The 26336-nt window shown below is 42.1% G+C and overlaps 1 protein-coding gene and 1 long non-coding RNA gene across 5 annotated transcripts in view; one reads left to right on the top strand and one right to left on the bottom strand.

Annotated features, from left to right (window-relative positions):
• LOC140200292 (alpha-(1,3)-fucosyltransferase 4-like) overlaps positions 1-11831 on the bottom strand; it is a 53324-nt gene extending 41493 nt beyond the window's left edge. The window contains exons 1-2 of one of the 2 annotated variants that reach the window (XM_072263397.1): positions 11541-11819; positions 8333-11142 (exon numbers count right to left, since the gene is read on the bottom strand). In XM_072263397.1, the coding sequence (XP_072119498.1) occupies positions 10073-11113 (1041 nt within the window). In that variant the 5' untranslated portion in view covers positions 11114-11142; positions 11541-11819 and the 3' untranslated portion in view covers positions 8333-10072. Of the gene's footprint in view, positions 1-8332; positions 11143-11540 lie in introns of those variants that run through there. The other variant, XR_011886591.1, reaches the window with a different exon arrangement.
• LOC140200294 (uncharacterized) lies at positions 10581-21282 on the top strand. Of its 3 annotated transcripts, none has more exons than XR_011886594.1 (3): positions 10581-10681; positions 11583-11933; positions 20735-21282. It is a non-coding gene; the product is annotated as an uncharacterized lncRNA (long non-coding RNA). The 3 variants fall into 3 exon arrangements; XR_011886593.1 differs by lacking the exon at positions 10581-10681 and adding an exon at positions 10919-11231; XR_011886592.1 differs by lacking the exon at positions 10581-10681 and adding an exon at positions 11403-11491.
• Positions 21283-26336: the final 5054 nt, after the last annotated feature.

Genomic DNA, 26336 nt, shown 5'->3' with positions numbered 1-26336 from the left:
CTTAAATAGACACCCCCCTGAATAATAATATCTACTCTGCAGCTGTTTGCTTATTTCTGGTATTGTTTGTCGGATGGGTAGATAGGAAAGTAGACTATGAGGAAGTAATGTGCCTTCATAGAAACAAAGACCAGTTAAGTGATAAGGCCAGAAAATATCGAAGGTTATGGGAGAAGGCAGGGGAATGAGTTTGAGAGGGAAAATAAATAAGCCCTGATTGAATGGTAGTGGAGACAATGAGCCAAATGGCCTATTCTGCTCCTACGTCTTATGGTGTGACAGAATATAACATGCAAAAGTGTAAACTCAGACAATTTGACAAGAATATTGAATCAATGAGAGATACCTTTGAAAGGGTGGAGAGCAAGGAAGGAGTTAGTACCAGATTGACAAACTTCACAAGATACTAGAGACGGAAATAATACATTGGGCTTCAACTGGATATGATTAGCCACTAAAACAGGGGTGGTGAATCTCTGGCATGTGTGCCCAAGGTGGGACTCGCAAAAATTATGTTGGCACTGGGAATGCATTGCCGGAGCAGAATTAGGTCATTTGGTCCATCAAGTCTCCTCCACACTTCCATCACGGGTGATTTATTATCCCTCTCAAACTGGAGTACCGTGTGTTCTTTGAATTAGTTTAATGTTTAGAAGGTACAAAACATAACAGACTTCAACATCCTACCAACCATTGAAGTCAGGCTAACGGCCTATAATTTCCTCTTTTGCCTCCCTCCCTTCCCAAAGAGTGGAGTGACACTTGCAATTTTCCTGTCCTCCTAAACCTTTCCAGAATTAGTGATTCTTGAAAGTTCAGTACAAATGCCTCAATAATATATGTAACCCCACTCATAATAAAAAGATACATAATGATTATCTGTACTGCCAAATGAAGCAACAAGTGATTTTTGCAACTGAGAGCAGTGAGATGTTTTCATGGGAAATGTTTCACGCCAGCTTGGTGCCAACTAGACAGTTGCAAGAACACATGACGTTGGTTGATATATTTTGAAATCTTCACAGACCTGGTGTACCCATCAATATTTGGATAGTAAATGGCTGAGCCAGTTAGCATTGGCTTCACCCTCCTTAAATTTTTGTTTTGGTCAAAATTACCGTGGCATGCGTGAGAATATTTTTGAGAAGATTATAGCCAATTTGCGCACACACTTGCTAAAATGTTCACCACCCCTGCACTCGTGTATGTTACAAATTCTGGCATAATTTCCTAATATGGAGCTAGTGAGAGAAATGAAGGAAAGCATTAGATTAGAAAATATTGCTGAAAATATAGCAAATCCTAGTACTGGGAAAATTTATAAACCAGTAACCAGGGCTTGCTATACTTTTAGTATTTTTTTCTTTTGCTTTAATGTTTCAAAGGTTGTCTCAGATACCGATTGAGTATAAAGTTGCAAAAGAGGTGAATTTAGATTGAAAATATTTTTTCTAATAACTTAAGAAGAGGATCACTGAAAATAAATATAATCCAGGACTGTCCTACTCCTGGAGTCAGATATGTTTGTAACTTACTCTATTAATTTATATAAAATCAAGACTAGAACTCCACATTTTAAAGGAGTAAATACAAAGGGGAGAAACCAAAACATTTGTGTTGTCTGTTATTCCAGATTTTATCACAAGGCCTTTTTATTCTGTTTATTCCCAGAATACTTCCTCAAAGAATCCTTTTCAACTTCATTAGCAAAGACCCGCGCAGTACAGGACATCTACGGTGTAAATATTTTTGTTTTTCAGGGTCAAATCAAGCTTAACCAATAAAAAAAATGAAAAAGAAATTTCGACAGTTGAGTACATTACCTTTTCAACTTAAAAATTATCTAAAATATTCAATCATAGAGTCATACATAATGAAACTATTAGGCAATTGTTGGAAATTGATTTTTTTCTTATTAGAGAAAATGCCTTCTGGAAATTCAGGAGAGTCACATTCAAGCATACCACTTTGGCAGTCTTGAATACTTGGAGATATAGATAAAGACGTGCTGACAAATCGAAATGCATATTTCAATGTTTCTCTGGATGATCAGGGCAGTTAAGGACTACTGAATAATTGAATTACCATTATAGCGTCCTTATTAACAAGATTTACAAACAAGATCAGATTTACACAGTGTAGTCAATAGCTGGTTGCATATTTCTGGTATTATTTCTCCTACAAATAGATGGGATGCTAGGCGACAGAAGGAAAGAAAGTCTGGATAAAGATATGAACAGGTTAAGTGAGGAAGCCAGAAAATGTCAGGTGGAACATGTGAAAATGTGACAAGGCAATCTGATGAGAAGACTGAAAAAGTAAAATAATGTGAAAAGATGAGAGACTAGGAAACCTTGGGTAGAAAGTTTTGTACAAGAATTGCAGAAAATTATACGAAGTATTAGGAAAGGAAGTGGGGTTTCATTGTGCAACCACCAACTGCGACTCCAGCCTTGAACTCCAGGCCGGGTCTTTATGTGCTATTATTGTGACTCCCGTCTCCCCTTCCCCCACAACCACTCTGCAACCCCGTCTCCCTCAGATCCCATCGTCAGCTCCTGGGTCCTCAGAGGCTCCATCTTCCTCTCACCCCAACCCTCCCACTCCCACTTCTCATCCGTGCCGGGTCTTTACCAACCCCTCTGACCTTCAACTGTCTGAGGCAGAATGCTCTGTCCTCAGTAAGGGCCTCACCTTTGTCTTCCTTTGCCCACACCTCAGTGAGTTCCGCGTTCGCCATGACACAGAACTCTTCTTCCGCCGGCTTCATCTCTGAGCCTACTTCTTTAGCAAGGACTCTTCCACCCCGACCAATGACTCCTTCTCCCTTCTTCAACCCTCCTCCTCTTCATGGACACCCCGCTCTGGTCTTCTGCCTGCTCTGGATCTCTTTACTGCTAACTGCTGACAGGACATCAACCGTCTCGACTTCACCGCACCTTGTTCCCATTCCAACCTCACTCCTTCCGAATACTCTGCTCTCCACTCCCTCTGCACTAATCCTAACCTTACTATAAAGCCTGCCAATAAGGGGGGGTGCTGTTGTAGTCTGGCGTACTGACCTCTAACTTGCTGAGGCACAGCGACAACTCGTGGATACCTCCTCTTATTTACCTCTCGGTCGTGACCCCACTAAGGAGCACCAGGCCATTGTCTCCCACACCATCACCAACTATCCGCTCAAGGGATCTCCCATTCACTGCTACCAACCTTATAGTTCCCACAACCTGCACTTCCTGTTTCGACCTCCTACTCAAGATCCACAAACCTGCCTGTCCAGGTAGACCTATTGTCTCAGCTTGCTCCTGCCCCATCAAACTCATTTCTGCATACCTTGACACGGTTTTATCCCCCCTCGTTCAATCCCTTCCTACCTATGTTCGTGACACTTCTCATGCTCTGAAGCTTTTCGATGATTTTAAGTTCCCTGGCCCCCACCGCTTTATTTTCACCATGGATGTCCAGTCCCTATATACTTCCATCCCCCATCAGGAAGGTCTCAAAGCTCTCCGCTTCTTTTTAGATTCCAGACCTAACCAGCTCCCCTCTACCACCACTCTGCTCCGTCTAGTGGAATTAGTCCTTATCTTAATAATTTCTCCTTTGGCTCCTCCCACTTCCTCCAACCTAAAGGTGTAGCCATTGGCACCTGTATGGGTCCTAGCTATGCCTGCCTTTTGTTGGCTTTGTGGAACAATCTATGTTCCAAGCCCATTCTGGTATCTGTCCCCCACTTTTCCTTCGCTTCATCGATGACTGCATTGGCGCTGCTTCCTGCACGCATGCTGAGCTCGTTGACTTCATTAACTTTGCCTCCAACTTTCACCCTGCCCTCGAGTTTACCTGGTCCATTTCCGACACCTCCCTCCTTTTTCTAGATCTTTCTGTCTCTATCTCTGGAGACAGCATATCTACTGATGTCTACTATAAGCCTACTGACTCTCACAGCTATCTGGACTATTCCACTTCTTACCCTGTCTCTTGCAAAAACGCCATCCCCTTCTCGCAATTCCTCCGTCTCCGCCGCATCTGCTCTCAAGATGAGGCTTTTCATTCCAGGATGAGGGAGAGGTCCTCCTTTTTTAAAGAAAGGGGCTTCCCTTCCTCCACCATCAACTCTGCTCTCAAACGCATCTCCCCCATTTCACGCACATCTGCTCTCACTCCATCCTCCCGCCACCCCACTAGGAATAGGGTTCCCCTGGTCCTCACCTACCACCCCACCAGCCTCCGGGTCCAACATGTAATTCTCCGTAACTTCTGCCACCTCCAACGGGATCTCACCACTAAGCACATCTTTTCCTCCCCCCACCTCTGCTTTCCGCAGGGATCGCTCCCTACGCGACTCCCTTGTCCATTCGTCCCCCTCATCCCTCCCCACCGATCTCCCTCCTGGCAATTATCCTTGTATGCGGAACAAGTGCTACACATGCCCTTACACTTCCTCCCTCACCACCATTCAAGGCCCCAGACAGTCCTTCCAGGTGAGGCGACACTTCACTTGTGAGTCGGCTGGGGTGACATACTGCGTCCGGTGCTCCTGATGTGGCCTTCTATATATTGGCGAGACCCGACGCAGATTGGGATATCGTTTCGCTGAATCGTTTCTCTGTCCGCCAGAGAAAACAGGATCTCCCAGTGGCCACACATTTTAATTCCACACCCCATTCCCATTCTGACATGTCTATCCATGGCCTCCTCTACTGTAGATGAAGCCACACTCAGTTTGGAGGAACAACACCTTATATTCCGTATGGGTAGCCTCCAACCTGATGGCATGAACACTGACTTCTCAAACTTCCGCTAATGCCCCACCTCCCCCTCGTACCCCATCCGTTAGTTATTTATATACACTTTTTTTTCTCTCTCTGTCCCTCTCACTATACCCCTTGCCCATCCTCTGGGCTTTTCACCCCCCCCCCCTTTTCTTTCTCCCTAGGCCTCCTGACCCATGATCCTCTCATATCCCTTTTGCCAATCAACTGTCCAGCTCTTGGCTCCATCCCTCCCCCTCCTGTCTTCTTCTATCGTTTTGGACTCCCCTCCCCCTCTCACTTTCAAATCTCTTACTAGCTCTTCTTTCAGTTAGTCCTGACGAAGGGTCTCAGCCCAAAATGTCGACTGTACCTCTTCCTCACGATGCTGCCTGGCCTGCTGCGTTCACCAGCAACTTTTATGTGTGTTGCTTAGGGTTTCAGTATGACATGAAGAATAAAGAACATTCTGGCATAATTTCTTCATAATTATGAGTCACTCTTTTTGGTTTTAATCTGAACTGCAAAAACAAATACATTATTTAATCATCTGACTTGGTCGAAGTTTATGATTTACAAGAGCTAAGTTAACCTAGTCAAAAAAAAACTAGTAGGTTTTGTTTGTAACTCTGAAAATATAGTTCTATTACTTATTTCCAAAATCCTTGCTGGAAGGAAAACAAACTTTTTGCAGACCAGCACATACAAAGTGCATAAAATATATACCTGTTGATTAATATAAATGAGTATAAACATAGTGGGTTTCCAAATGTTTGCTCACTGTTTGCTTTGTGGTTATTTAAAATCTCATAGCTGCTTTCTTTATTGTATCAGTGTGTACACACAAAGCTTGTGTGCTAAGATTATCAACGTAGGTACTTTTATAATATTGACAGCGCTGGATAATATGTTAATTTTGGTTTAGACTTGGTAACACAGCCATGTGTAAATCAGAAACTTTGGGTTCTGGTGACATTGCTACAAAAAATTGAGCATGCAATTGTTATTCCACCTCCCACGTGGACTCGCCTACTATGCTGGGAAGTTGGTCGAGAATAGCCTTTATTAAAGCATCTCTCCATTATAATCAGGAAATACTTATTCCTGCAGTTAAATCCTAAGTGTTCTAGCAGTGCCCACTGAGATACCTCCTTCACTCCAATCCCCATATATCTTCCAGCCCCCTAGGCACCTTCATGGTTATGTTTCAACATTCGTGGTATGGGCAGTCTAATGGTTGGCAGAATTGTCTTATACATAAAGTGGACTTTTTCAGACTTATGATTTCTATATCCTGTGTTTTTGCCCATTCCTTTCTGCCCGGGGTCAATGTCTTTGTTTGGATTTGTTAGTTTTTTTGTGCGGGGAGGAGGGTGGTTGAAATTGATGTTCTTGTTGCATTTTGTGTGAAGGGAAGGGGTTTTGAGGGAGCTTGATGATCGTGTTGCCATTCTTTTTTGTGCGGGGGAGGGGTGGGTTTGATGTTTTCCTCTGAACAACCTTCATGGTTTCTCTTTGTTTCGTGGCTATCTGGGGAAGAAAAATCTCAGAGTTGTATATGGATACATAGTTTGATAGTAAACGAACCTTTGAACCTTTAAAGTTCCAGAGTATGTGGTATCTGATGATCATTGTCTTCAAGCTCACTGGACAGCCCATCTAAGCCTGGACAAATGAGGTGATCACTTGAGTCCTCTGGAGCAGTGCTCATGTGACTTTGCCCTCTTGCAGACTGAGGCCAGTGATGTATATCCTGCAGCATTAATGCCTACACAAATGTGTTTAATGTTTCGGCATGTAATGATGCAGCTACACTTTCTTCTAATGTTAAGTATGCACAATGCTAGACTCTGACCTGTTACTGGATACAGCCAGACTAAGTGTCTCTGCACATTTGGGAAAACTCTTCTGTTCCTTAAGTGTCAGGCATATCTTTACATTTCCAGCATCTGAAGATAAAGGACATTTTTGTTGTCAAGAGGAAGAAAAATACCTATACAAAATAGTTGTTTTGCCACAGATAGTGAATAAGAAGAGATAGACCAGTGAATCAGAGGGTAATAATATTAAGTTACCTCGCAAAACACCTCCTTCATGACTTGCCCAGGCTTTTCTTTTACAAAGCAGAGAAAGTGCAGGATAGTTCGACTGACCCTTAGTGTCAATCTCTTGGAGCATGTAGTTGACAAACAAAATCTGGGATGAGGGTACAGCACAAACTCTATTTAATTTGTGGGACTAGATTAAGTGTTTGACATAGCACAGTTTTCAAGTATGGTAGAATTTATGGGCCTGTTGTTTCAAACACTGAGATTAATGAATTTTAATGAAAGGTAAATGTCACTCCATTCTTTAGGGGAGGGAGGCAAAAGACAGGAAATTAGTGGTTGGCAATATGTTAGAGAACATTATTAAGGATGAGGCTCTGCGGTACTTGGAGGCACATGATAAATTAGGCTGAAGTCAGCATGGTTTCCTTGAGGAAAAATGTTGGTGGACAAATTTGTCTGAATTCTTTGAGGAAGTAACAGACAGAATGGACAAAGGAAAGTTAAGGAATTTTGTTTACTTAGATTTAGTGAAGGCCTTTGACAAGGTGCCGTACACGAGGCTGCTACACAAGGAAAGAGCTCATGGTGCTACAGGGAAGATACTAGTATGGAGAGAAGGTTGGCTGATTGGTAGGAAGCAAAGAGTGGGTGTAAAGCCTTTCTGATTGGTTGCCAGTTACTAGTGATGTTCCGCAGATGTCAGTGCTGTGACCGCCTCTTTGACGTTATATGTCAATGATTTTGATGGCAGAATATGGCTTTGTGGTTAAGTTGGCGTACGATACAAAGGAAGATGGAGGCATAGATGGACATTGAAGCTTTGGACACTACCTCGCTTTTTTTTAATATACAGTACAGTATTTCTGTTTTTGCACGTTTTTTTAAATCTATTCAATATATGTACTTGATTTACTTGTTTATTTATTATTGTCTTATTTTTTTTTCTCTCTCTGCTAGATAATGTATTGCATTGAACTGCTGCTGCTAAACTAACAAATTTCAAGTCACATGCCAGTGATAATAAACCTGATTCTGATTCTGAAGTAGTATTGAGGATGCAGGGAGACTGCAGAGAACTTGAACAGATTAGGAGAATGGGGAAAGAAGTGGCAGATGGAACACAGAGTAGGGAAGATGGAATACACTTTGGCAGAAGGAATAAAAGCATAGACTATTTTCTAAATGGGGAATGAATTCAGAAAGCGGAAGTTGAAAAATCCTTGAGAGAGCTTTCCATTTTCTTAGTGTACCACTGTGAGGTTAAACAACTCTAGGTAGACTATTATTATTTCTGTCCACTTGGTTACCAGAGTGAGAGTAGCATCCACACTGAGATTATTTTGATCCCAAATATTTTCATTTGTGCTTTTCTTTAAAAATTTTACTCTGTGTTTTAAATAACAGATCAGCTGTTTATTTAGCTTTTGAGAACTACTGTAACAACAAGCACCCAGTATTTAGTATGGTCATGATTGATTTACAAAATTCAACATATATCATTTCAATTTGCTATTTTTATTGACCGTATTACCATAAACAATATAAAAAATTCTTTTAGAGCTGTACAGAGAATCTTAGGTATTATATTCTTGCAAGAAAAATTGAAAACTGTGTAGAATCAATCAAAAAAGGGAACATTTCTTTGATTACAAGAATTAAGCGAGTTGCACAGCCATAATGCGAAACTCTGCTCTTATGTGAGTTGGTTTTAAAACATCTTATATGGCAGACCTATAAATCACCCCATGATTTTAAATGAAATTCCCCAAATATGTGAGCCACACCTAGAGTAGGTAATCAAAAACATGTATTCGTCTGAAAAACATGTTACATTGGAATCAAGTTGCAATTTCTTAACATACCCATATTGCATATTTCTAAAGACTGATGCTTGATATGCTTCTCAGTACATAACTACTGTTTATCAAGTATTTCTACTTCGTATGAAATCTGATCTGAATGGAACTTACTCAAAACTCCTTGTCAGTGCAATTGTCCTAAATAAAACATTAATCTGAAAGTGCTTTCTTAATGAATTTATCAAGTTACTTCATCCAAAGTGGACTGTAATGCAGTTAGTTCATTTAGCAGATAAATTAATAAACAAAAATATCACAATTTACAAGGGGAAGCAGTGTGATTATTTTTTAGCACTTAGCAATAAAAACGCTAAGTAAAACAAGATACTACTTATTTTACAGCAGTCACTGAAAAACGTGAAGTAAGAATATATAATTGTATTTGATTGAACCTTATGCACTTTTGCCATTCACATTCCTGTTCAAGTTGGAAGGCAATACTTTCCACACTCAATAAGTAATGAAAATGCTAAAATATTATAGCCCTTGGTTGTTCTGCTTGTCTTGTCAAAACACTGATAGCAGATAGCATGGTCCTTAATTACTCTATTTCCCAGCCAACAATGGCTGAAGAAGGAGTAATTATTGATAACATTGTAAACCTATCAGTCTCAGGAGGTTCATAAATATCCAAAGTCATAAGGAAAGAGACTTAATGGCTATAGCAAGTCTGGAGGCAGAGCAGCACAAATGGTCCAATTTTTCACAGAGTTCCATGGTGCAGCTTATATACTTCACAAGTTACTATTTTATGAATAATGGAGAATACTGTTTATGCACCATCTTCATGATACAGATTCCCTACAATATCCAGAATTATAATGATACTAGAAGTTGCAGTGTAATGTACACTTCTCCAGATTTACTCCAACGTCATGACTTGGCAGTAGGAGAAATCCAGAAATGAACCCCAGTTTTCTAACAGTTTCCAGTGTCGGGTGGAGCGGTGGTTGGCAACAAGTTCTCTCAGCTTGTCTTTGTTCTTTGCCAAATAGAACCTTGTGCGGATGGAGATGTTATATAAAAAAATTCTTGAGGATTTACCCTGCACAATTAACTGTAAGGGTGAACTGGTGCCAGGTAATTTCATCCGGGACCTTACAGCATATAAAGAACATTGCATCTTCGTTGAGAGGTCAACATTGCGGGGTCAATGTTAACAGGAGTTTTAAGTTTTATAGCAAATGGCTTTAATTTAGAATCAAAATGCAGTACTTCAGCATTATTGATTATAAATAAATAACTTATACTTAAAGAATTGCAGTACGTAGAAATAAACTTAAACGTCCAATATTGCACTTTAAGTTTTGCACATTCGCAATAATGCTGCAGATTCCACAATCCTCGCCATTCACGGTACTTGCCCCGCACCCAGGTTTTTGTTTGAAACAGAAATGTGCACCTGCAGTTATTGAAACCAAGAGTCCAGATTTGAGATGATCTTGTTTTGCCCCAATGAACTTTGGACAGCTTTGCACACCTTGCAGAATTGCTCATCCCAGAAGTTTGTCAGATGCACTTTGTAGTGCTTTTTCCACTCGAAATATTTTTTATAGCTTCCTTCGTCTTCATCCAAATACATCAAATATTCGGCCAGTTTTCTAGGTGTCGAAAAATCATTGACATGGATAAAGGACTCTGCCGGGATGTACTGTTCATAGTTGGCTCTGCTGGGTCCCAGGACCACAGGCACAGCGCTAGATAAGAAAGAATTTCTCCAGAGTTTTTCTGTTATGTAATCCACGTGCTGCGAATTTTCGAAAGCCAGATAAAACTTATACTGTAATACTGTCAGAACAACATTGTCGTTTTTAAGATCCAGACCAGATTTACCATATACGTCAATGTTCATATAGTTCTTGAGCTGGTGGTAATATTTAACTCGTGCGTGATTTTCATTCCAGTTACTGATGACCCAAGCCACTAATTTCGTTTTCTTGGGCAGCACTATCCTCCGATCGCCCTTTTCTCGGGGATATAGGTACCCATAAGGAACGAAAATGTCCGAGTCGTGTTTGTAAGTCATGGTCCAGTTGAAGATACCGTTTAGTTTCTCTAGCCGGGAAGAGTGACTGGGAGATTCGAAATTCATCCAGACCCATTTCTGGGCAGTAGGTCTCCGTCCTGAGGGAAGTTGGTGCAGATGGCGTTCCAAATCCCTGTGATGTATGACCACAGCCTGTGAACGAACATAGAGCCGTCGGTCTGTTGTCAAATTACAGCCGTGAATGTTGTAGAGAGTCCTGCAGTTTTTGATCTCGGGTTTCCTGCCGAATGGATACCACCAGATGAGCACAGTCGCTGCTGGGGCAGAGCTTCCGCCTGCATTTCTTTCCCGTAAAGCGTAAGAACGGCTGATCAAAAGGAACTCTCGCACGGTCAAGTACATCGTTAACACGATACCGGCGGAAGCGGCTAATGAAATCCGTCGGCACAAACTTCTACGCATAATTCTTCATAATCTAAATCTGCGTGAACCTAAGATGACAAAACGTTAAACACAGTCTCCGTGCGCGGCAGTAAAAATGAGCAAAGTAGATTAACTGGGAAGATTGTAATGGACGGAGGTGAGGCCGTCAGCCAGCGCGGGGCTCTGCGGCTCTTGTGCTCAGATAGAGCAGAATTAGATAAAGGTGGCAGTATTCGTGAGAAGTTCCTGACGTGGCACAAGTTGGAAAGGGAGTGGAGTGTGTTATCGTTTACATGTTCTTGTAGGGGTGGCTGAAAGTAATTATTTACAATCATTTTTAATTTAATTCCTGACCCACACCCACCCAAAAAAAACGCTTTACGTTGCCCCGATCACGGCGAATGTGACTACTTGCAGGTGACGCTCCTTTTATATTTAATGTAAACATAACATCAATGGACCATACCAGATTCTTGTCGACCTGTGCGTATTTTTTTTCTCTCTGCAGCGGTAAGGGAACGGGATGCAAAGGCGAAGGGACGTTCACTTCCACAGCGGAGGACGGGCGGGAGTTCGGCGCCGTCCGTCTGTCGGAGGTTGACCGGTCTGCCTTCCCCTCTCGCTAAGCTGTTGTTGGAGGAGGTGCAGGAGTCTTGGGATCCATGTTGCAAGGATTGATTGGGGAGACTGGGGACTCGTTTTAGGGGAAGTTGCATGTGTTCCTAGATTCTGGTTATTCATGTTTTGCTGTTTTTGAGCGGTTTGGGTCGCTTCAGAGACGAATGCTTTACGCTGCGGCCTGCAGAGGGCCAGCGACGCGGCACAGAACTGAACTAAACTTAATATTAATTGACTCCTGGTATGGTGGTTAATATTCTAGGTGTTATCCTTTAGCTTTTTGCCGTTTGCATAATTTGTTCTTTTTTGGCGCGTTGAGTGTTTGATGTTGAACGGGATGTATCCGGTATACATACTTTGAATTTTAAATCTTTGAATCATATAACGTGTGATATGATCGCACGTAAGGTGAGGTGTCATAGGCAAGCTTCACTGGACGAAGTGGATCATAATGTGTGAGTACAATGTCTGATGCCACCATTTTATAGAAACATGGAAAACCTACAGCCCAATACAGGCCCTTCTGCCCACAAAGTTGTGCCAAACATGTCCTTACCTTAGAAATTACTAGGCTTACATATAGCCCTCTATTTTTCTAAGCTCCGTGTACCTATCCAAAAGTCTCTTTTATCATATCCGCCTCCACCACTGTTGCCGGCAGCCCATTCCACACACTCACCACTCTCTGAGTAAAAAACTTAACCCCTGACATCTCCTCTGTACCTACTCCCCAGCATCTTAAACCTGCGTCCTCTTGTGGCAACCATTTCAGTCCTGGGGAAAAGCCTGTGACTATCCACAGGGTCAATGCCTCTTATCATCTTGTACACCTCTATCAGATTACCTCTCATCCTCCATTGCTCCAAGGAGAAAAGGCCGAGTTCACTCAACCTATTCTCATAAAGCATGCTCCCCAATCCAGGCAACGTCCTTGTAAATCGCTTCTGCACCCTTTCTATGGCTTCTACATCCTTCCTGTAGTGAGGCGACCAGAACTGAGCACAGTAGTCCAAGTGGGGTCTGACCAGGGTCCTATGGCTGCAACATTACCTCTTGGCTCCTAAATTCAATTCCATGATTGATGAAGGCCAATACACCGTACGCCTTCTTAACCACAGAGTCAACATGCGCAGCTGCTTTGAGCGTCCTATGGACTCGGACCCCAAGATCCCGCTGATCCTCCACATTGCCAAGAGTCTTACCATTAATACTATATTCTGCCATCATATTTGACCTACCAAACTGAACCACTTCACACTTATCTGGGTTGAACTCCATCTACCACTTCTCAGCCCAGTTTTGCATCCTATCAATGTCCGGCTGTAACCTCTGGCAGCCCTCCATACTATCCACAGCATCTCCAACCTTTGTGTCATCAGCAAACTTACTAACCCATCCCTCTACTGCCTCATCCAGGTCATTTATAAAAATCACGAAGAGTAAGGGTCCCAGAACAGACCCCTGAGGCACACCAGTGGTGACCGACCTCCATGCAGATTATGACCCGTCTACAACCACTCTTTGCCTTCTGTGGGCAAGCCAGTTCTGGATCCACAAAGCAATATACCCTTGGATCTCATACCTCCTTACTTTCTCAGTAAGCCTTGCATGGGGTACCTTCTCAAATGCCTTGCTGAAATCCATATACACTACATCTACTGCTCTTCTTTCATCAATGTGTTTAGTCACATCCTCAAAAAATTCAATAAGGCTCATAAGGCTTGACCTGCCTTTGACAAAGCCATGCTGACTATTCCTAATCATATTATACCTCTCTAAATATTCATAAATCTTGCCTCTCAGGATCTTCTCCATCAACTTACCAACCACTGAGGTAAGACTCACAGGTCTATAATTTCCTGGGCTATCTCTACTCCATTTCTTGAATAAAGGAAAAACATCCGCAACCTTCCAATCCTCTGGAACCTCTCCCGTCCCCATTGATGATGCAAAGGTCATCGCAAGAGGCTCAGCAATCTCTTCCCTTGCCTCCCACAGTAGCTTGGGGTACATCTCATCTGGTCCCGACAACCTATCCAATTTGATGCTTTCCAAAAGCCCCAGCACATCCTCTTTCTTAATATCTACATGCTCAAGCTTTTCAGTCTGCTGCAAGTCACCACTACAATCACCAAGATCCTTTTCCATAGTGAATACTGAAGTAAAGTATTCATTAAGTATCTCTGCTATTTCCTCCGGTTCCGTACATACTTTCCCACTGTCACACTTCCACGTTTTATCCTCTTGCTCTTCACATACTTGTGGAATGCTTTGGGTTTTCCTTAATCCTGCCCGCCAAGGCCTTCTCATGGCCCCTTCTGGCTCTCCTAATTTCCTTCTTAAGCTCCTTCCTATTAGCCTTATAACCTTCTCGACCTCTAACATTACCTAGCCCTCTGAACCTTTTGTAAGCTTTTCTTCTTGACTAGATTTATTACAGCCTTTGTACACCACAGTTCCTGTACACTACCATAACTTCCCTGTTTCATTGGAACATACCTATTCAGAACTCCAAACAAATATCCCCTGAACATTTGCCACATTTCTTCCGTACTTTTCCCTGAGAATATCTGTTTCCAATTTAAGCTTCCAATTTCCTGCCTGATAGCCTCATAATTCCCCTTACTCCAATTAACACTTTTCTAACTTGTCTGTGCCTATCTCTCTCCAATGCTATTGTAAAGGAGATAGAATTATGATCACTGTCTCCAAAATGCTCTCCCACTGAGAGATCTGAGACCTGACTGGGTTCATTTCCCAATACCAGATCAAGTACAGCCTCTCCTCTTGTAGGCTTATCTACATATTGTGTCAAGAAACCTTCCTGAATACACCTAGCAAACTCCACCCCATCTAAACCCCTTGCTCTAGGGCGATGCCGATCGATATTTGGGAAATTAAAATCTCCCATCACGACAACTCTGTTCTTAGTACACCTTTCCAGGATCTGTTTCCCTATCTGCTCCTCAATATCCCTGTTACTATTGGGCGGCCTATAAAAATCACCCAGTAAAGTTATTGACTCTTCCTGTTCGTAACCTCCACCCACAGAGACTCCGTAGACAATCCCTCCATGGCGTCCACCTTTCCTGCAGCTGTGGCGCTATCTCTGATCAACAGTGCCACGCCCGCACCTCTTTTGTCTTCCCTCCCTGTCCTTTCCGAAACATCTAAAACTCGGCACTTGAAGTAACCAATCCTGTCCCTGAGCCATCCAAGTCTCTGTTGTGGCCACCACATCATATCTCCGAGTACTGATCCACACTCTAAGCTCATCTGCTTTGTTCACAACACTCCTTGCGTTAGAATAGATGCATCTCAAACCTCGGTCTGGGCACATCGTTTCTCTATCACCTGCCTATCCTTCCTCTCGCACTGTCTACAAGCTTTCTCTATTTGTGAGCCCACTTCCTCTTACCCAGTCTCTTTAGTTTGGTTCCCACCCTGCCCCCCCCAACAATTCTAGTTTAAACTCTCCCCAGTAGCCTTAACAAACCTCCCTGCCAGGATATTGGTCCCCCTGGGATTCAAGTGCAACCCGTCCTTTTTGTACAGGTCAGACCTGCCCCAAAAGGGGTCCCAATGGTGCAGAAATCTGAATCCCTGCCTCCTGCTCCAGTCCCTCAGCCGCGCATTTATCCTCCACCTCATTCTATTCCTATTCTCACTGTTGCATGGCACAGGCAGTAATCCTGAGATTATTACCTTTCCGGTCCTGCTTCTCAGCTTCCTTCCTAACTCCCTGTACTCTTTTTTTCAGGACCTCTTCCCTTTTCCTACCTATGTCATTGGTACCAATATGTACCATGACCTCTGGCTGTTCGCCCTCTCACTGCAGGATATCTTGGACGTGATATGAAACATCCCGGACCCTGGCACCTGGGAGGCAAACTATCATTTGAGTTTCTTTCCTGCGTCTACAGAATTGCCTGTCTGACCCCCTAACTATAGAGCCCCCTATCACTACTGCCTTCCTCTTCCTTTCCCTACCCTTCTGAGCCCACAGGGCCAGACTGTGGCTTCCCCCAGGTAGTCTGTCTCTCCCTCCCCCCCAACAGTACTCAAACAGGAGTACTTATTTTCAAGGGGTACAGCCACAGGGGTACTCTCTAGTACCTGACTCTTCCCCTTCCCTCTCCTGACTGTTACCCACTTGTCTGTCTGCCGTGGCCCCGGTGTGACCACCTGCGTATAACTCCTTTCTATCACCTCCTCGCTCTCCCTGACCAGGCGAAGGTTATCGATCTGCACCTCCAGTTCCCTAACTCAGTCCCTTAGGAGCTGCAGCTCGACACAGCTGGTGCAGATATGGCCGGCTGGGAGACTCCAGGACCTCCTGCATCTGACACCGAGCAGAGAAAACTGGCCTCACACACATACCTCCTCCTTTCTGCAAAAAACACCGGTAAACCTACCTTGCCTTGTCCCCTTACCACCTAAGCCCGTTGAGCCAAAGCCCTATCACTCTGCTGCCTCTCACTCCGCTGCCCACTGGGTACAGCGGTCTTTTTAAACCTTATGCGCTCTACTGGCTGATGTCACGCGCCTGCACAGTCTTGCCTCTCTTTTACCTCAAGTGGTAAAATCTGCCTTTCCTTTACCTTCTTTAATGCCACCTCACACTGCCTTTTCTTCCCAATCTGTAGAAGAGTTCAAGGGGTAGAGCACAAGTTTGGCAGGAACTTATTACAATATTTGACAAATCCCAAAAGGGGCCACAACTGTGGCACGTCCTTTGTTCTTAGGACATCCACCACTGCTTGAATTTTCTCAGCACAATTGTATAAGACTTGTGCATTAATGGTGTGACCACAGTTAGTGGTGCCTGGTTTAAAGAATTCACATTTGTTGCATTGTGTTCTGAGTTCATAATCTTTTAATCTTTTTAACTCTGTCTTGAGATCTTGGACCCTGTCATCCTTGCAGGTAACAATGCTGTCGTCCAGGTAACACTGAGTGCCTGAGCAGCCTTGTGGTCCATAGCTTTCTGCCAGAGTGCAGGTGCAGAAGCTCCTCCAAATATAAGCTTATTATAGCGATAAAGCCCTTTGTGAGTCTTTATGGTGAGAAAAAAACCTTACACTCTTCTTCTATCTCCATCTGCAGGGAAACTTCAGCAAAGTCCACTTTGCTGAAGTGTTTCCTCCAGAAAGGTTTGCGAAGATAATCCTCTATCTTGGTCAGAGGATATTGATTCTACATTCAGTACTGGGTTGATGGTGATCTTAAAATCACCACAGATCCTGACAGATCCATCCTTCCAGGCTACTGGGACCACTGGTGTTGCCCATTGGAAAGAATTCTGGCAGCTTCCATGCAGTCTAGCTCACTGGATGCTTTATTATGGATAGTATTAGATTATGAGGACACGCAGTCCTCTTTTATTGTCATTTAGTAATGCATGCATTAAGAAATGATACAATATTCCTCCGGTGTGATATCAGAAAACACAGAACAGACCAAGACTGAAAAAACTAACAAGACCACATAATTATAACATATAGTTACAACAGTGCAACAATACCATAACTTGATGAAGAACAGTCCACGGCACAGTAAAAAGTTCAAAGTCTCTCAAATGTCTCACATCTCACGCAGACGGGAAAAGGAAGAAAACTCTCCCTGCCATGCCCGACCACAGTCCGACTCTGAGTCGTCCGAAAACTTAAAGCCTCCGATCAGCCCTCCGACACCAAGTACCGAGCACCATCTCTATCCGAATGATTCGACCTCAGTCTCGGTCGCCAGCAGCAGGCAAAGCCGGGGATTTTGGGGCCTTCCCTCCGGAAGATTCTCGATCGCCCAGTAATAGCAGCAGTGAACCTGTGTTTCAGAAATTTCTCCAGATGTTCCTTTGTGCTTTCACGTCTGTCTCCATCAAATCAGAATTGTCCACGGCCCCTATTTAACGGATACGATATCATTTTCACTGGAGAGCTGCGCGTGCACGGCACGCTGCTGTCTTCTCCTCCCACCTCCTGCCTAAGGAACTGGATGGGCTTTGTAAAACTTGGGTGTAGCATTTTCATTTACTCTTGATATCTTGGAGTTGAACACTGCTGTAGCATCATTCAGTACCTTTCTTAATTTGGAAATTGTGGATGGATCTCCAATCAAGTTATAGTTGTCTCAGCCAGTCATGGCTCCCCAATGCTGGCCTTCCTGTTCTTACCACATACAAGCCCAATGTGGCTTGTTGGTTGTTGTCTTTCAATGTTATGAGTGTCATTCCAACAGGAGTTATTTTTACTTCAATGTAGGTTCTTAGTTAGATATCTGCAGGCTTCAGTTCTGTAACTTTGAAATGCCATTCAAACTCATTTTTTGGGATGACTGAAACAGCTGAGCCAGTGTCCAATTCCATTTTAACTAATTTGCCTTTCACTTCTGCTGTAAACCTTATTGCATGTCTTTTGTTAGTTTTCACATTGTAAATCTCAAGGATACTCAGTACCGTGTCACTGCCATTGTTATCAAATTTTTCATTAACCACACCGCATGCTGATTAGTGTACTTTTTGAAACTGCAACTTGACTTTTTATCTCTTTTCTCTTTCCTGTGCAGTCCATTTATTTTTGTCTGCCCAACATACTTTTTGTAAGTGTTCTATTTTGTCGTATCTTCTGCAAGTTTCGCCACAATGGTTACACAGTTTGTTAGGCCAGACAGGTTCCATTTAGATATTGCAGTTTTGTTCGCGCTCGCTTTCATTTCTGACTGCAATTCTCTTGTGTCTCTGGATGCTGTTTCCATTGGTACAATAAATTCATCTGCTCTTTTATTTGTGAATTGTGTTTCGTTAGGAGCAGTTTTGAATGCTTTTTTGTAAGATTTCACAAACTAATCGATCTCTTAGTGCATGACTGAACTGACAATTTCTTCAATTCAGCCACTTAAGCTGAAATGGACTCCCCTTCCTTTTGATTCTGCTTATGAAACTTAAAACATACTGCAATCAACAATGGTTTTGGTTCTAAATGTTCCTGCATTACGTTCATGATATTAGCAAAGCTTATTTCAGCTGGTTTTGTTGAAGTAGTTAAACATCTAATCAGACTGTGTGCTTTTCCACCTATTGCGCTCAGTAACACTGGCACTCATTTTCCATTCGCTTCAAAGTACTGCTCAATTCGTTCAGTATAGATCATCCAGTTATCTGTTGTGCAATTGAATGTGCTTATCTTTCTGGTGTAGCCAACAATTTCTGCTTTTTTTATTTATGACTATTATCACCTGCTACTCACTGTTCATGAATGCATTGCCATACCTATTGCTTCTTAACTTCGAATGTTTTCCTGTCTTTTTTAACTTGACTGTAACTCTCCACCTTCCGAAGAAAAAAAAATGCTGCACTTCAACAGGTATATAATCGACTCGGGATCATTTTAAAACTTCATTGCCACTGTTATGTTTTGTAACTCCAGCAACTAATCGAAAGAAAAACATAGGAGCCGGGAAACGTGTCTACTTCATTTTCCTTTTAGTGAGATAAATACACACATATGGTGGCATAATGAAATATGCCATTCATGTACTTCTTACATATAATCATTTTTGAATTCAAAGGTTTCAAAGATACATTTAATGTCAGAGAGATGTATATAATATACATCCTGAAATTTGTTTTCTTGGCAACCATCCACAAAAACAGAGAAGTGCCCCAAAGTTAAATGTTAGAACCCTAAAGCTCCCCCAGCTCTCCCCTTCCACGCACAAGCAGGAGCAAAGCAACAACCCTCCCCCTCCCCACCAGCAAAAAAAGCATCAGTGCCCCCCCCCACACCGAGCACTCATGCCTACAGCAAAGCATCAATAATGACACAGACCTGCAGTAACCCAAAGACTACTTGTTCACCCAGTAATTCATTGCCTTTTCCAAGCTCTGTGCCCAAAGATCTCGGGTCTCTGGGCACACAGCCAGCAGCCAGCTTGCTGCTTTCGATCTTCCGTCTCCCACGACACACCAGTTTCCTGCGGAGGCACCGACCTCGAGTCCGCCCGCCTCCAGAGCCATGAAATCCCAGAACTCTGAAGGCGAGCTAGTCTTCTAGGCTGCGTCCTTGGTATATCGAATAACGACCAGTCTTGAAACCCTGAGAGCGGGTCCCATTCCCACAAAGAACCGAAGTCGGCATGTAACTCCAGCTCAGGGTCTTCAAAAGAACCCTGAAAGGGAAAAATAGAGAAATTAAAGATAGAAATAGAGCTGTTTCCGCAGATGCAAGCGAAGGAGTTGCCGTTTGGTGCTATCATCCTAAGCTCCACCCTAATTCAATAATATTAATATTATTTAAATATTATTGAAATATTAAATACACTATAATGCTGTATAGCACTAGGACAAGGAGATTTGTTAGGAGGTGCTTGGCCTGTTAAACCTAATGGCAACATGTTGAATTACCTTAGTTCCTGAACAAGTGTCATTATTAAAGACATGTTACCTTCATTCATTAATTGGAAAGTATCTACATTCATTTTGATCAGCAAATGGATGTAATCCTGGAGCTGAAAGCCTTCCGCAATTTATTCAATTTTGTACATAGACCAGTTTCAACATTATCCATCCTGCTTGAAACCTCAACTTAATGCTAAGCTCGAGGTATCAATCACTGACCCTAAGAGACATGGAAAACTAATCTTCTATACAATGCTAATTTATATTCAATTATTTGGAACATTTTAATATCTAAAGAGTGGGAATCCTTACATGAATAATTTGTGCAGTCTGTCATGAAATTTTAGTCTAAGCATATTTAGTTGAATTATATTTATGTAATTTGTTTGCCAAAATTAATCTAAGAAATAATGGCAAAAAATTAAAAAAGTGGAACTTGGTGAAAGCTGGAGAATGCTTGTTTATTATTTCCATTATCAATTACATTCTTTGAAATTATGTTTCAAATTTTAAAGATTCTCAAACAGATCAATCTAATATGCTGTAAAATGCACATTTCTTCCCCGCAATTGGCGGGAGGAGAGAGAAGCAGCGCGCCGCACGTGCACAGCCCTCCGATGAAAAATGATATTGTATCTGTTAAATAGGGGCCATGGACAATTCTGATTTGATGGAGATGGACGTGAAAGTACAGAGGAACATCTGGAAAAATTTCTGAAACGCTCGTTCGCTGCTGTCGTTACTGTGCGGTCAGGAATCTTTTGGACAGAAGGCCTCAAAATCCCCGGCTTTGCCTGCTGTTGGTGACCGAGATGGAGGTCGAATCGTGTGGATAGAGATGGCGCTCAGTACTCGGTGTCGGAGAGCTGATCAGAGCTCGAAGTTTTCAGATGACTCAGAGTCGGACCGTGGTCGGGTATGGCAGGGAGAGTTTTTCTTCCTCCTCCCAACTGCGTGAGATGTGGGACATTTGAGAGACTTTGAAATTTTACTGTGCTCATGGACTTCTTCATCAAGTTATGGTATTGTTGCACTGTTGTAACCACATGTTATAATTATGTGGTTTTGTTAGTTTTTTTCAGTCTTGGTTTGTCCTGTGTTTTGTGATATCACACTGGAGGAAATATTGTATCATTTCTTAATGCATGCATTACTAAATGACAATAAAAGAGGACTGTGTATCCTTATAATCTAATCTAATTACACTTGTCTCTAACATGATACCAAATTCTGCATTAAGTCTAAAACATTCAAATATTTAGTTGAATCTGGGGTTAAGTAGTTACTCACCTTCTAGCAATCAGAAATTTAAATAACACTGCTTGGCTCTCAGATGAAGGGTATAAATAAAGCTTAGAAGTCAATCTTATAATGTTTATTCACACAGTTGCAGGCTTCCCTATTCATCTCTTATTCCTTTGATCTTGAAGATGGCTTCATTTCAAAATAGTATCTGTTCAAAAGGTAAAAGATTGCTCATTTTGAATGGACAGATAAAGTAGTATTTTGAGACAAAAAGAGGCTGTGATTTATTTTTTGCAGACTCCTGCTCACTGATCCAATCTGCAGTATATCTGTGGTGAATGCCCTTTATTCGTAGCATGGAATCATAGAATGGTTGCAGTACAGATGGCGACATTTGACTCCATGAAACTGCACGTGCTGTATGCATGGACAATCCATCTTGTCTTGTGTGACGAGAATACACATAAAATTAAGATGTTTGCTGGCCTGGGTTAGCATCAGTGGAATCAGCAGTTGGTCTGCCATCTGTCCTCAGGGGGAAGGAGAGATAAGGAACAATGAAGCAGCATCTGGAGATGTGTAATGAAGGGACGGGAGAGAGAGAGCTGTCTGGAGCAGCTCTCCCTTTGAACCCTGAACTGTTTGAAGTGATGGACGGGCGATGCCCCAGCAGGGGGATAAAAAGGGACAGGTTCGCTAAGGCAGGACACACGACACCACGAGGTAACAAGACCCTGGAAGCGGTGCGCCTCTCACAAGTCGGTGGGAAGCTCTTGGACAGCTGATCGGGGGATCAGCCTTAAACGCACAGGGTGGAAAGGTACGATCAGCGGGAACCCGGTGTGTGTCCACCCTCGCTTGGGTGCCGGGTTCACTGCAGAGGATCGACTGCATCTGGAGGAGGGGTCACAGTCGGTGACCTCAGGTGACTTCACAAAGGACCCGCCCAGAAAGCTGCTCGTGAGCAATATCGCCGGTCTGTGAATGGAAGCCGTTTCTGAATGATCCGTTGTTCCCGTTCTCTCTCTCTCTCCCCCCACGTTGTCCATCGCCATGGCAACGATTACTGCGAACTGAACTACTAAATTGGACTGAACTTTGTGTCACTTTGAAATTGGTCATTTATACCTAGACAACGATAGAGCTTGATTGATGCTGTTATCTTAATTCTGTGCACATGTATGTTTATCATTGCTGAACTGTTGCATTTATTATCCTTTCGATTACTGTGTTGCTTGTTTCTTTAATAAAACTTTCTTAGTTCTAGTAATCCAGACTCCAACTGAGTGATCCATTTCTGCTGGTTTGGCAACCCAGTTACGGGTACGTAACACTTGCTCAGCATAGTCCTACAAATTCATTCCTTCCAAATACTTATACCTTTTGAATAGCACAATGAAATAACTACTACCTCTGGCAGCAGAATCTAAACACTAACCTCTCACTGTGCCAGATAATGTTTCCTCATATCCCTAGTTCTTGACGTTTTTCTCACAATCTGTCAATAATCTATTGGATCCTATTGCACCCTCCTGTGAGCAATGACAGTTTTCCACTCTCTTAATAAAACTAAAGTCCCTTGTTCCTGGAATAATTTTAGAAAATCACTTCTCTGCCTTTCTGTCTGTGGTATTCATGGAATTCAATCTTGGTGATAGGTATTATGTAGTGCTTTATCAAATGCCTATTTCAGCTCTTTAACAAACCCTATATGGTTAAAACATAATATATCATTTACATTTCCCTCTACTGTCTGCTACTTCTTTAGAAACTCTTACCAATTTAGCAAGCAACAATTTCTCCAACAAATCCACCATACTGTTTTTTTCTAATCAGTCTACATCCTTCCTCAATTACTGGAATTTTCCTTGCCACTGAGCAAACTGCAACTAGTTAGTATTTCCTCTGCATTCCTTTCTTTGAGTAAACATGTAATGTTTGCAAATTTCCGCTCCTCAGGGACTATACCTGAATCCATAATAATTCACCTGAGAGATTATTTTCACAGTGTATGCATTTCTCTCTCTACAGCAGGCTAGAATGCATCCTGTCTGGACGTGGTAATTTATCAACTTTAATGTGCAGACAACTTTTCTGATACCTCCCCCTTTTTTATAGCTCATCTAGAACCTCACTTACATTCTCCTTTCAACATTAACAGTAGGTTCATCTTAGTATATGTTTACACAGAAATTTAGGAAGAACTCATTTTTAAATGTGCTTTCTTTAGAAAGGACTATAAAATGTGAAAGAAATGAGCCAACTGAGATTGGCTTGGGAAAACTGAATCCTCTGAAACTTAAAATCTTTTTAAGACAGAAGTAAGCAGCATAGCAAACTTGAAAAACAAAACAAATAATAAAATTTCTGAATTGAGCATCACTGAAGAAATATGCATTTACTGTACAGACAATGGATTGTGATTTCTTGGGCCATCGGTTAACCAGGGCAGCGATTTATCTGAGATAATTGTTAAAGAACAAAAAGTAAATTGAGAAAGTAGCCAGGATTCTCTCACTTTATTTGGGACAATATGTCATTTAATTGGGACAGGAGACTGTTGCCAAACAGTATCTAACTAGCGTCAGACGCATGCACTTGTGTGGCTGTTAGACACTACACTGTGCTTAGAGCAAACGGTTTTTAAATACTGTCAGTTGCATTTGTTTATATTCAAGGAGCAATGATTTTTGTCACTGATAGCTGGCGAGAAATAAGCAGCAAGACATATCAGGACTGTTTTGCTCACTACGCTTTCAAGGATTCAGCCTTGGAGGTGCCAGAAATGGCCAGGAGTGAAAATGAAACTATTTCACTGTTTCAACAAAGTTAGAAATTATGAAGGTATTGACAATCATATAACTGGTCCAATGAAAATGCAGATGTGGAGGATGCAATCATCAATAACTATATGAAGGCAGTCCATTATCTGCAATAGGTATCTGAACTGATATTGTTCATTTACAGTCAATCAAAAGAACATGGCAGATGAATTCCTCCATTAATAAATATTAGGAACTAATACACAGTTTACAGTACTGTAGTAGTACTAATAGTGCTCTAATTTGTTCAGTGTTTCATTTAAATACATAAATTGCAACTCAGTTAAATGATAGTTTTTTTTGTCTTTTTATTTACCTTTTAATTATTTCCATGAAACTTTGGCTAATTGGGCCGACTGCTTAATTGGGCCAAAATATACTGGTTCTGATGTGTCCCAACTAACCAGAATCCACTGTACTATATTTTGCAAGGATTTCAGGGCTCTCAAAGAGTTTTACAGACAGTGAAATACTTCTCGAAAAATAGTCCCTGTAGTAATGTAGAAGATGCTCAAGATGATGCAAATGGCAGAAAAGACATTAATTAAGAAATAATATAAATGAGAAATTCTGCAGATGCTGGAAATCCAAAGCAACACACACAAAATGCTGGGGAAGCTCAGCAGGTCATGCAGCATCGATGGAAATGAATAAACAGTCCACGTTTCAGGCTGAGGCCCTTCTTCAGGACTCAATTAAGAAAGAATGTGTCACATAAGAATATGGGAACAAGAAGAATCATTAATACAAATTACAACTAACTGAAGTGAGATGACTGAAGCCATCAGTTTTTTCAGTTATATAAAGAGTAAAAGTTGATATTGGACCACTGGAAAATGATGCTGGTGAGGTAGTAATGGGGGACAAAGAAATGGCAGATGAACTTAATGGGTACTTTACATCAGTCATCACAGTGGAATACAGTAGTAGTGCGCCAGAGGTCCGAGAGTGTCAGGGAGCAGGAGTGAGTGCCATTGGTATTACAAAGGAAAAAGTGCTAGGCAAACGCAAAGGTCTTAATGTAGATAAGTCACCTGGACCAGATGGACTACATCTAAGAGTCCTGAGAAGGTTGCTGAAGAGATAACAGATGTATTGGTCATGATCTTCCAAGAATCACTTGATTCTGGAATGGTCCTAGAGGACTGGAAGATTGCAAATGTCACTCCTCTTTTTAAGAAGGGAGGAAGGCAAAAGAAAGGAAATTATAGGCCGGTTAGCCTATCCTTGGTGGTTGGGAAAGTGTTGGAGTCTATTATTAAGGATAAGGTTTCAGGGTACTTGGAGACTAATGACAAAATAAGTCAAAGTCAGCATGGTTTCTGTGAAGGAAAATCTTGCCTGCCAAATCTGTTAGAGTTTTCTGAGGAAGCAACAAGCAGGGAGGACAAAGGGGAGGCAGTGGATGTCATTTTCTTGGATTTTCAGAGGGCAATTGATAAGGTGCCTCACATGAGGTTACATAACATGATAAGATCCTATAGTGATACAGGGAAGATACTAACATGCACAGAGGAATGGCTGACAGGCAGGAGACAGCTAGTGGAAATAAAGGGGGCCTTTTCTGGATGGCTGCCAGTGACTAGTGGTGTTCCTTGGGAGTCAGTATTGGGACCACTATTATTATTGTTTATCAATATTTGGATAATGGATTTGATGGTTTTTTGGCAAAGCTTGTGGATGGTACAAGGATAGTTGGAGGGGTAGGTAGTGCTGAGGAAGCAATGTGATTGCAGCAGGACAGACAAATTGGAAGAATGGGCAAAAAAGTGGCAGGTGGAATACAGGGTTGGGAAATGTATGATAATGCATTTTTGTAAACAGAACAATAGTGTGGACTATATATAGGGAGAAGGTTCAAACATCAGAGGTTCAGAGGAACTTAGAAGTCCTCGTACAAGACTCCCAGAAGGTTAATTTACGGGTTGAGCCTGTGGTAAAGAAGGCAAATGCAATGTTGGCATTTATTTCAAGGGGAATAGAATATAAAAGCAAGGAGATAATTCCAAGGCTTTATAAGACAATAGTCCGACCACAGTTGGAGTATTGTCAACAGTTTTGAACCCCATATCTCAGAAAGGATGTGTTGTTATTGGAGAGAGTCCAGAGAAGGTTCATGGGGATGATTCTGGGAATGAAGGGGTTAACATATGAGGAGTGTTTGGCAAGTTTGGGCCTGTAC

Source organism: Mobula birostris, chromosome 7, assembly GCF_030028105.1.
Source record: "Mobula birostris isolate sMobBir1 chromosome 7, sMobBir1.hap1, whole genome shotgun sequence".
Taxonomy (NCBI): Eukaryota; Metazoa; Chordata; class Chondrichthyes; order Myliobatiformes; family Myliobatidae; genus Mobula; species Mobula birostris.
This window is presented reverse-complemented; position numbering and strand designations above follow the sequence as displayed.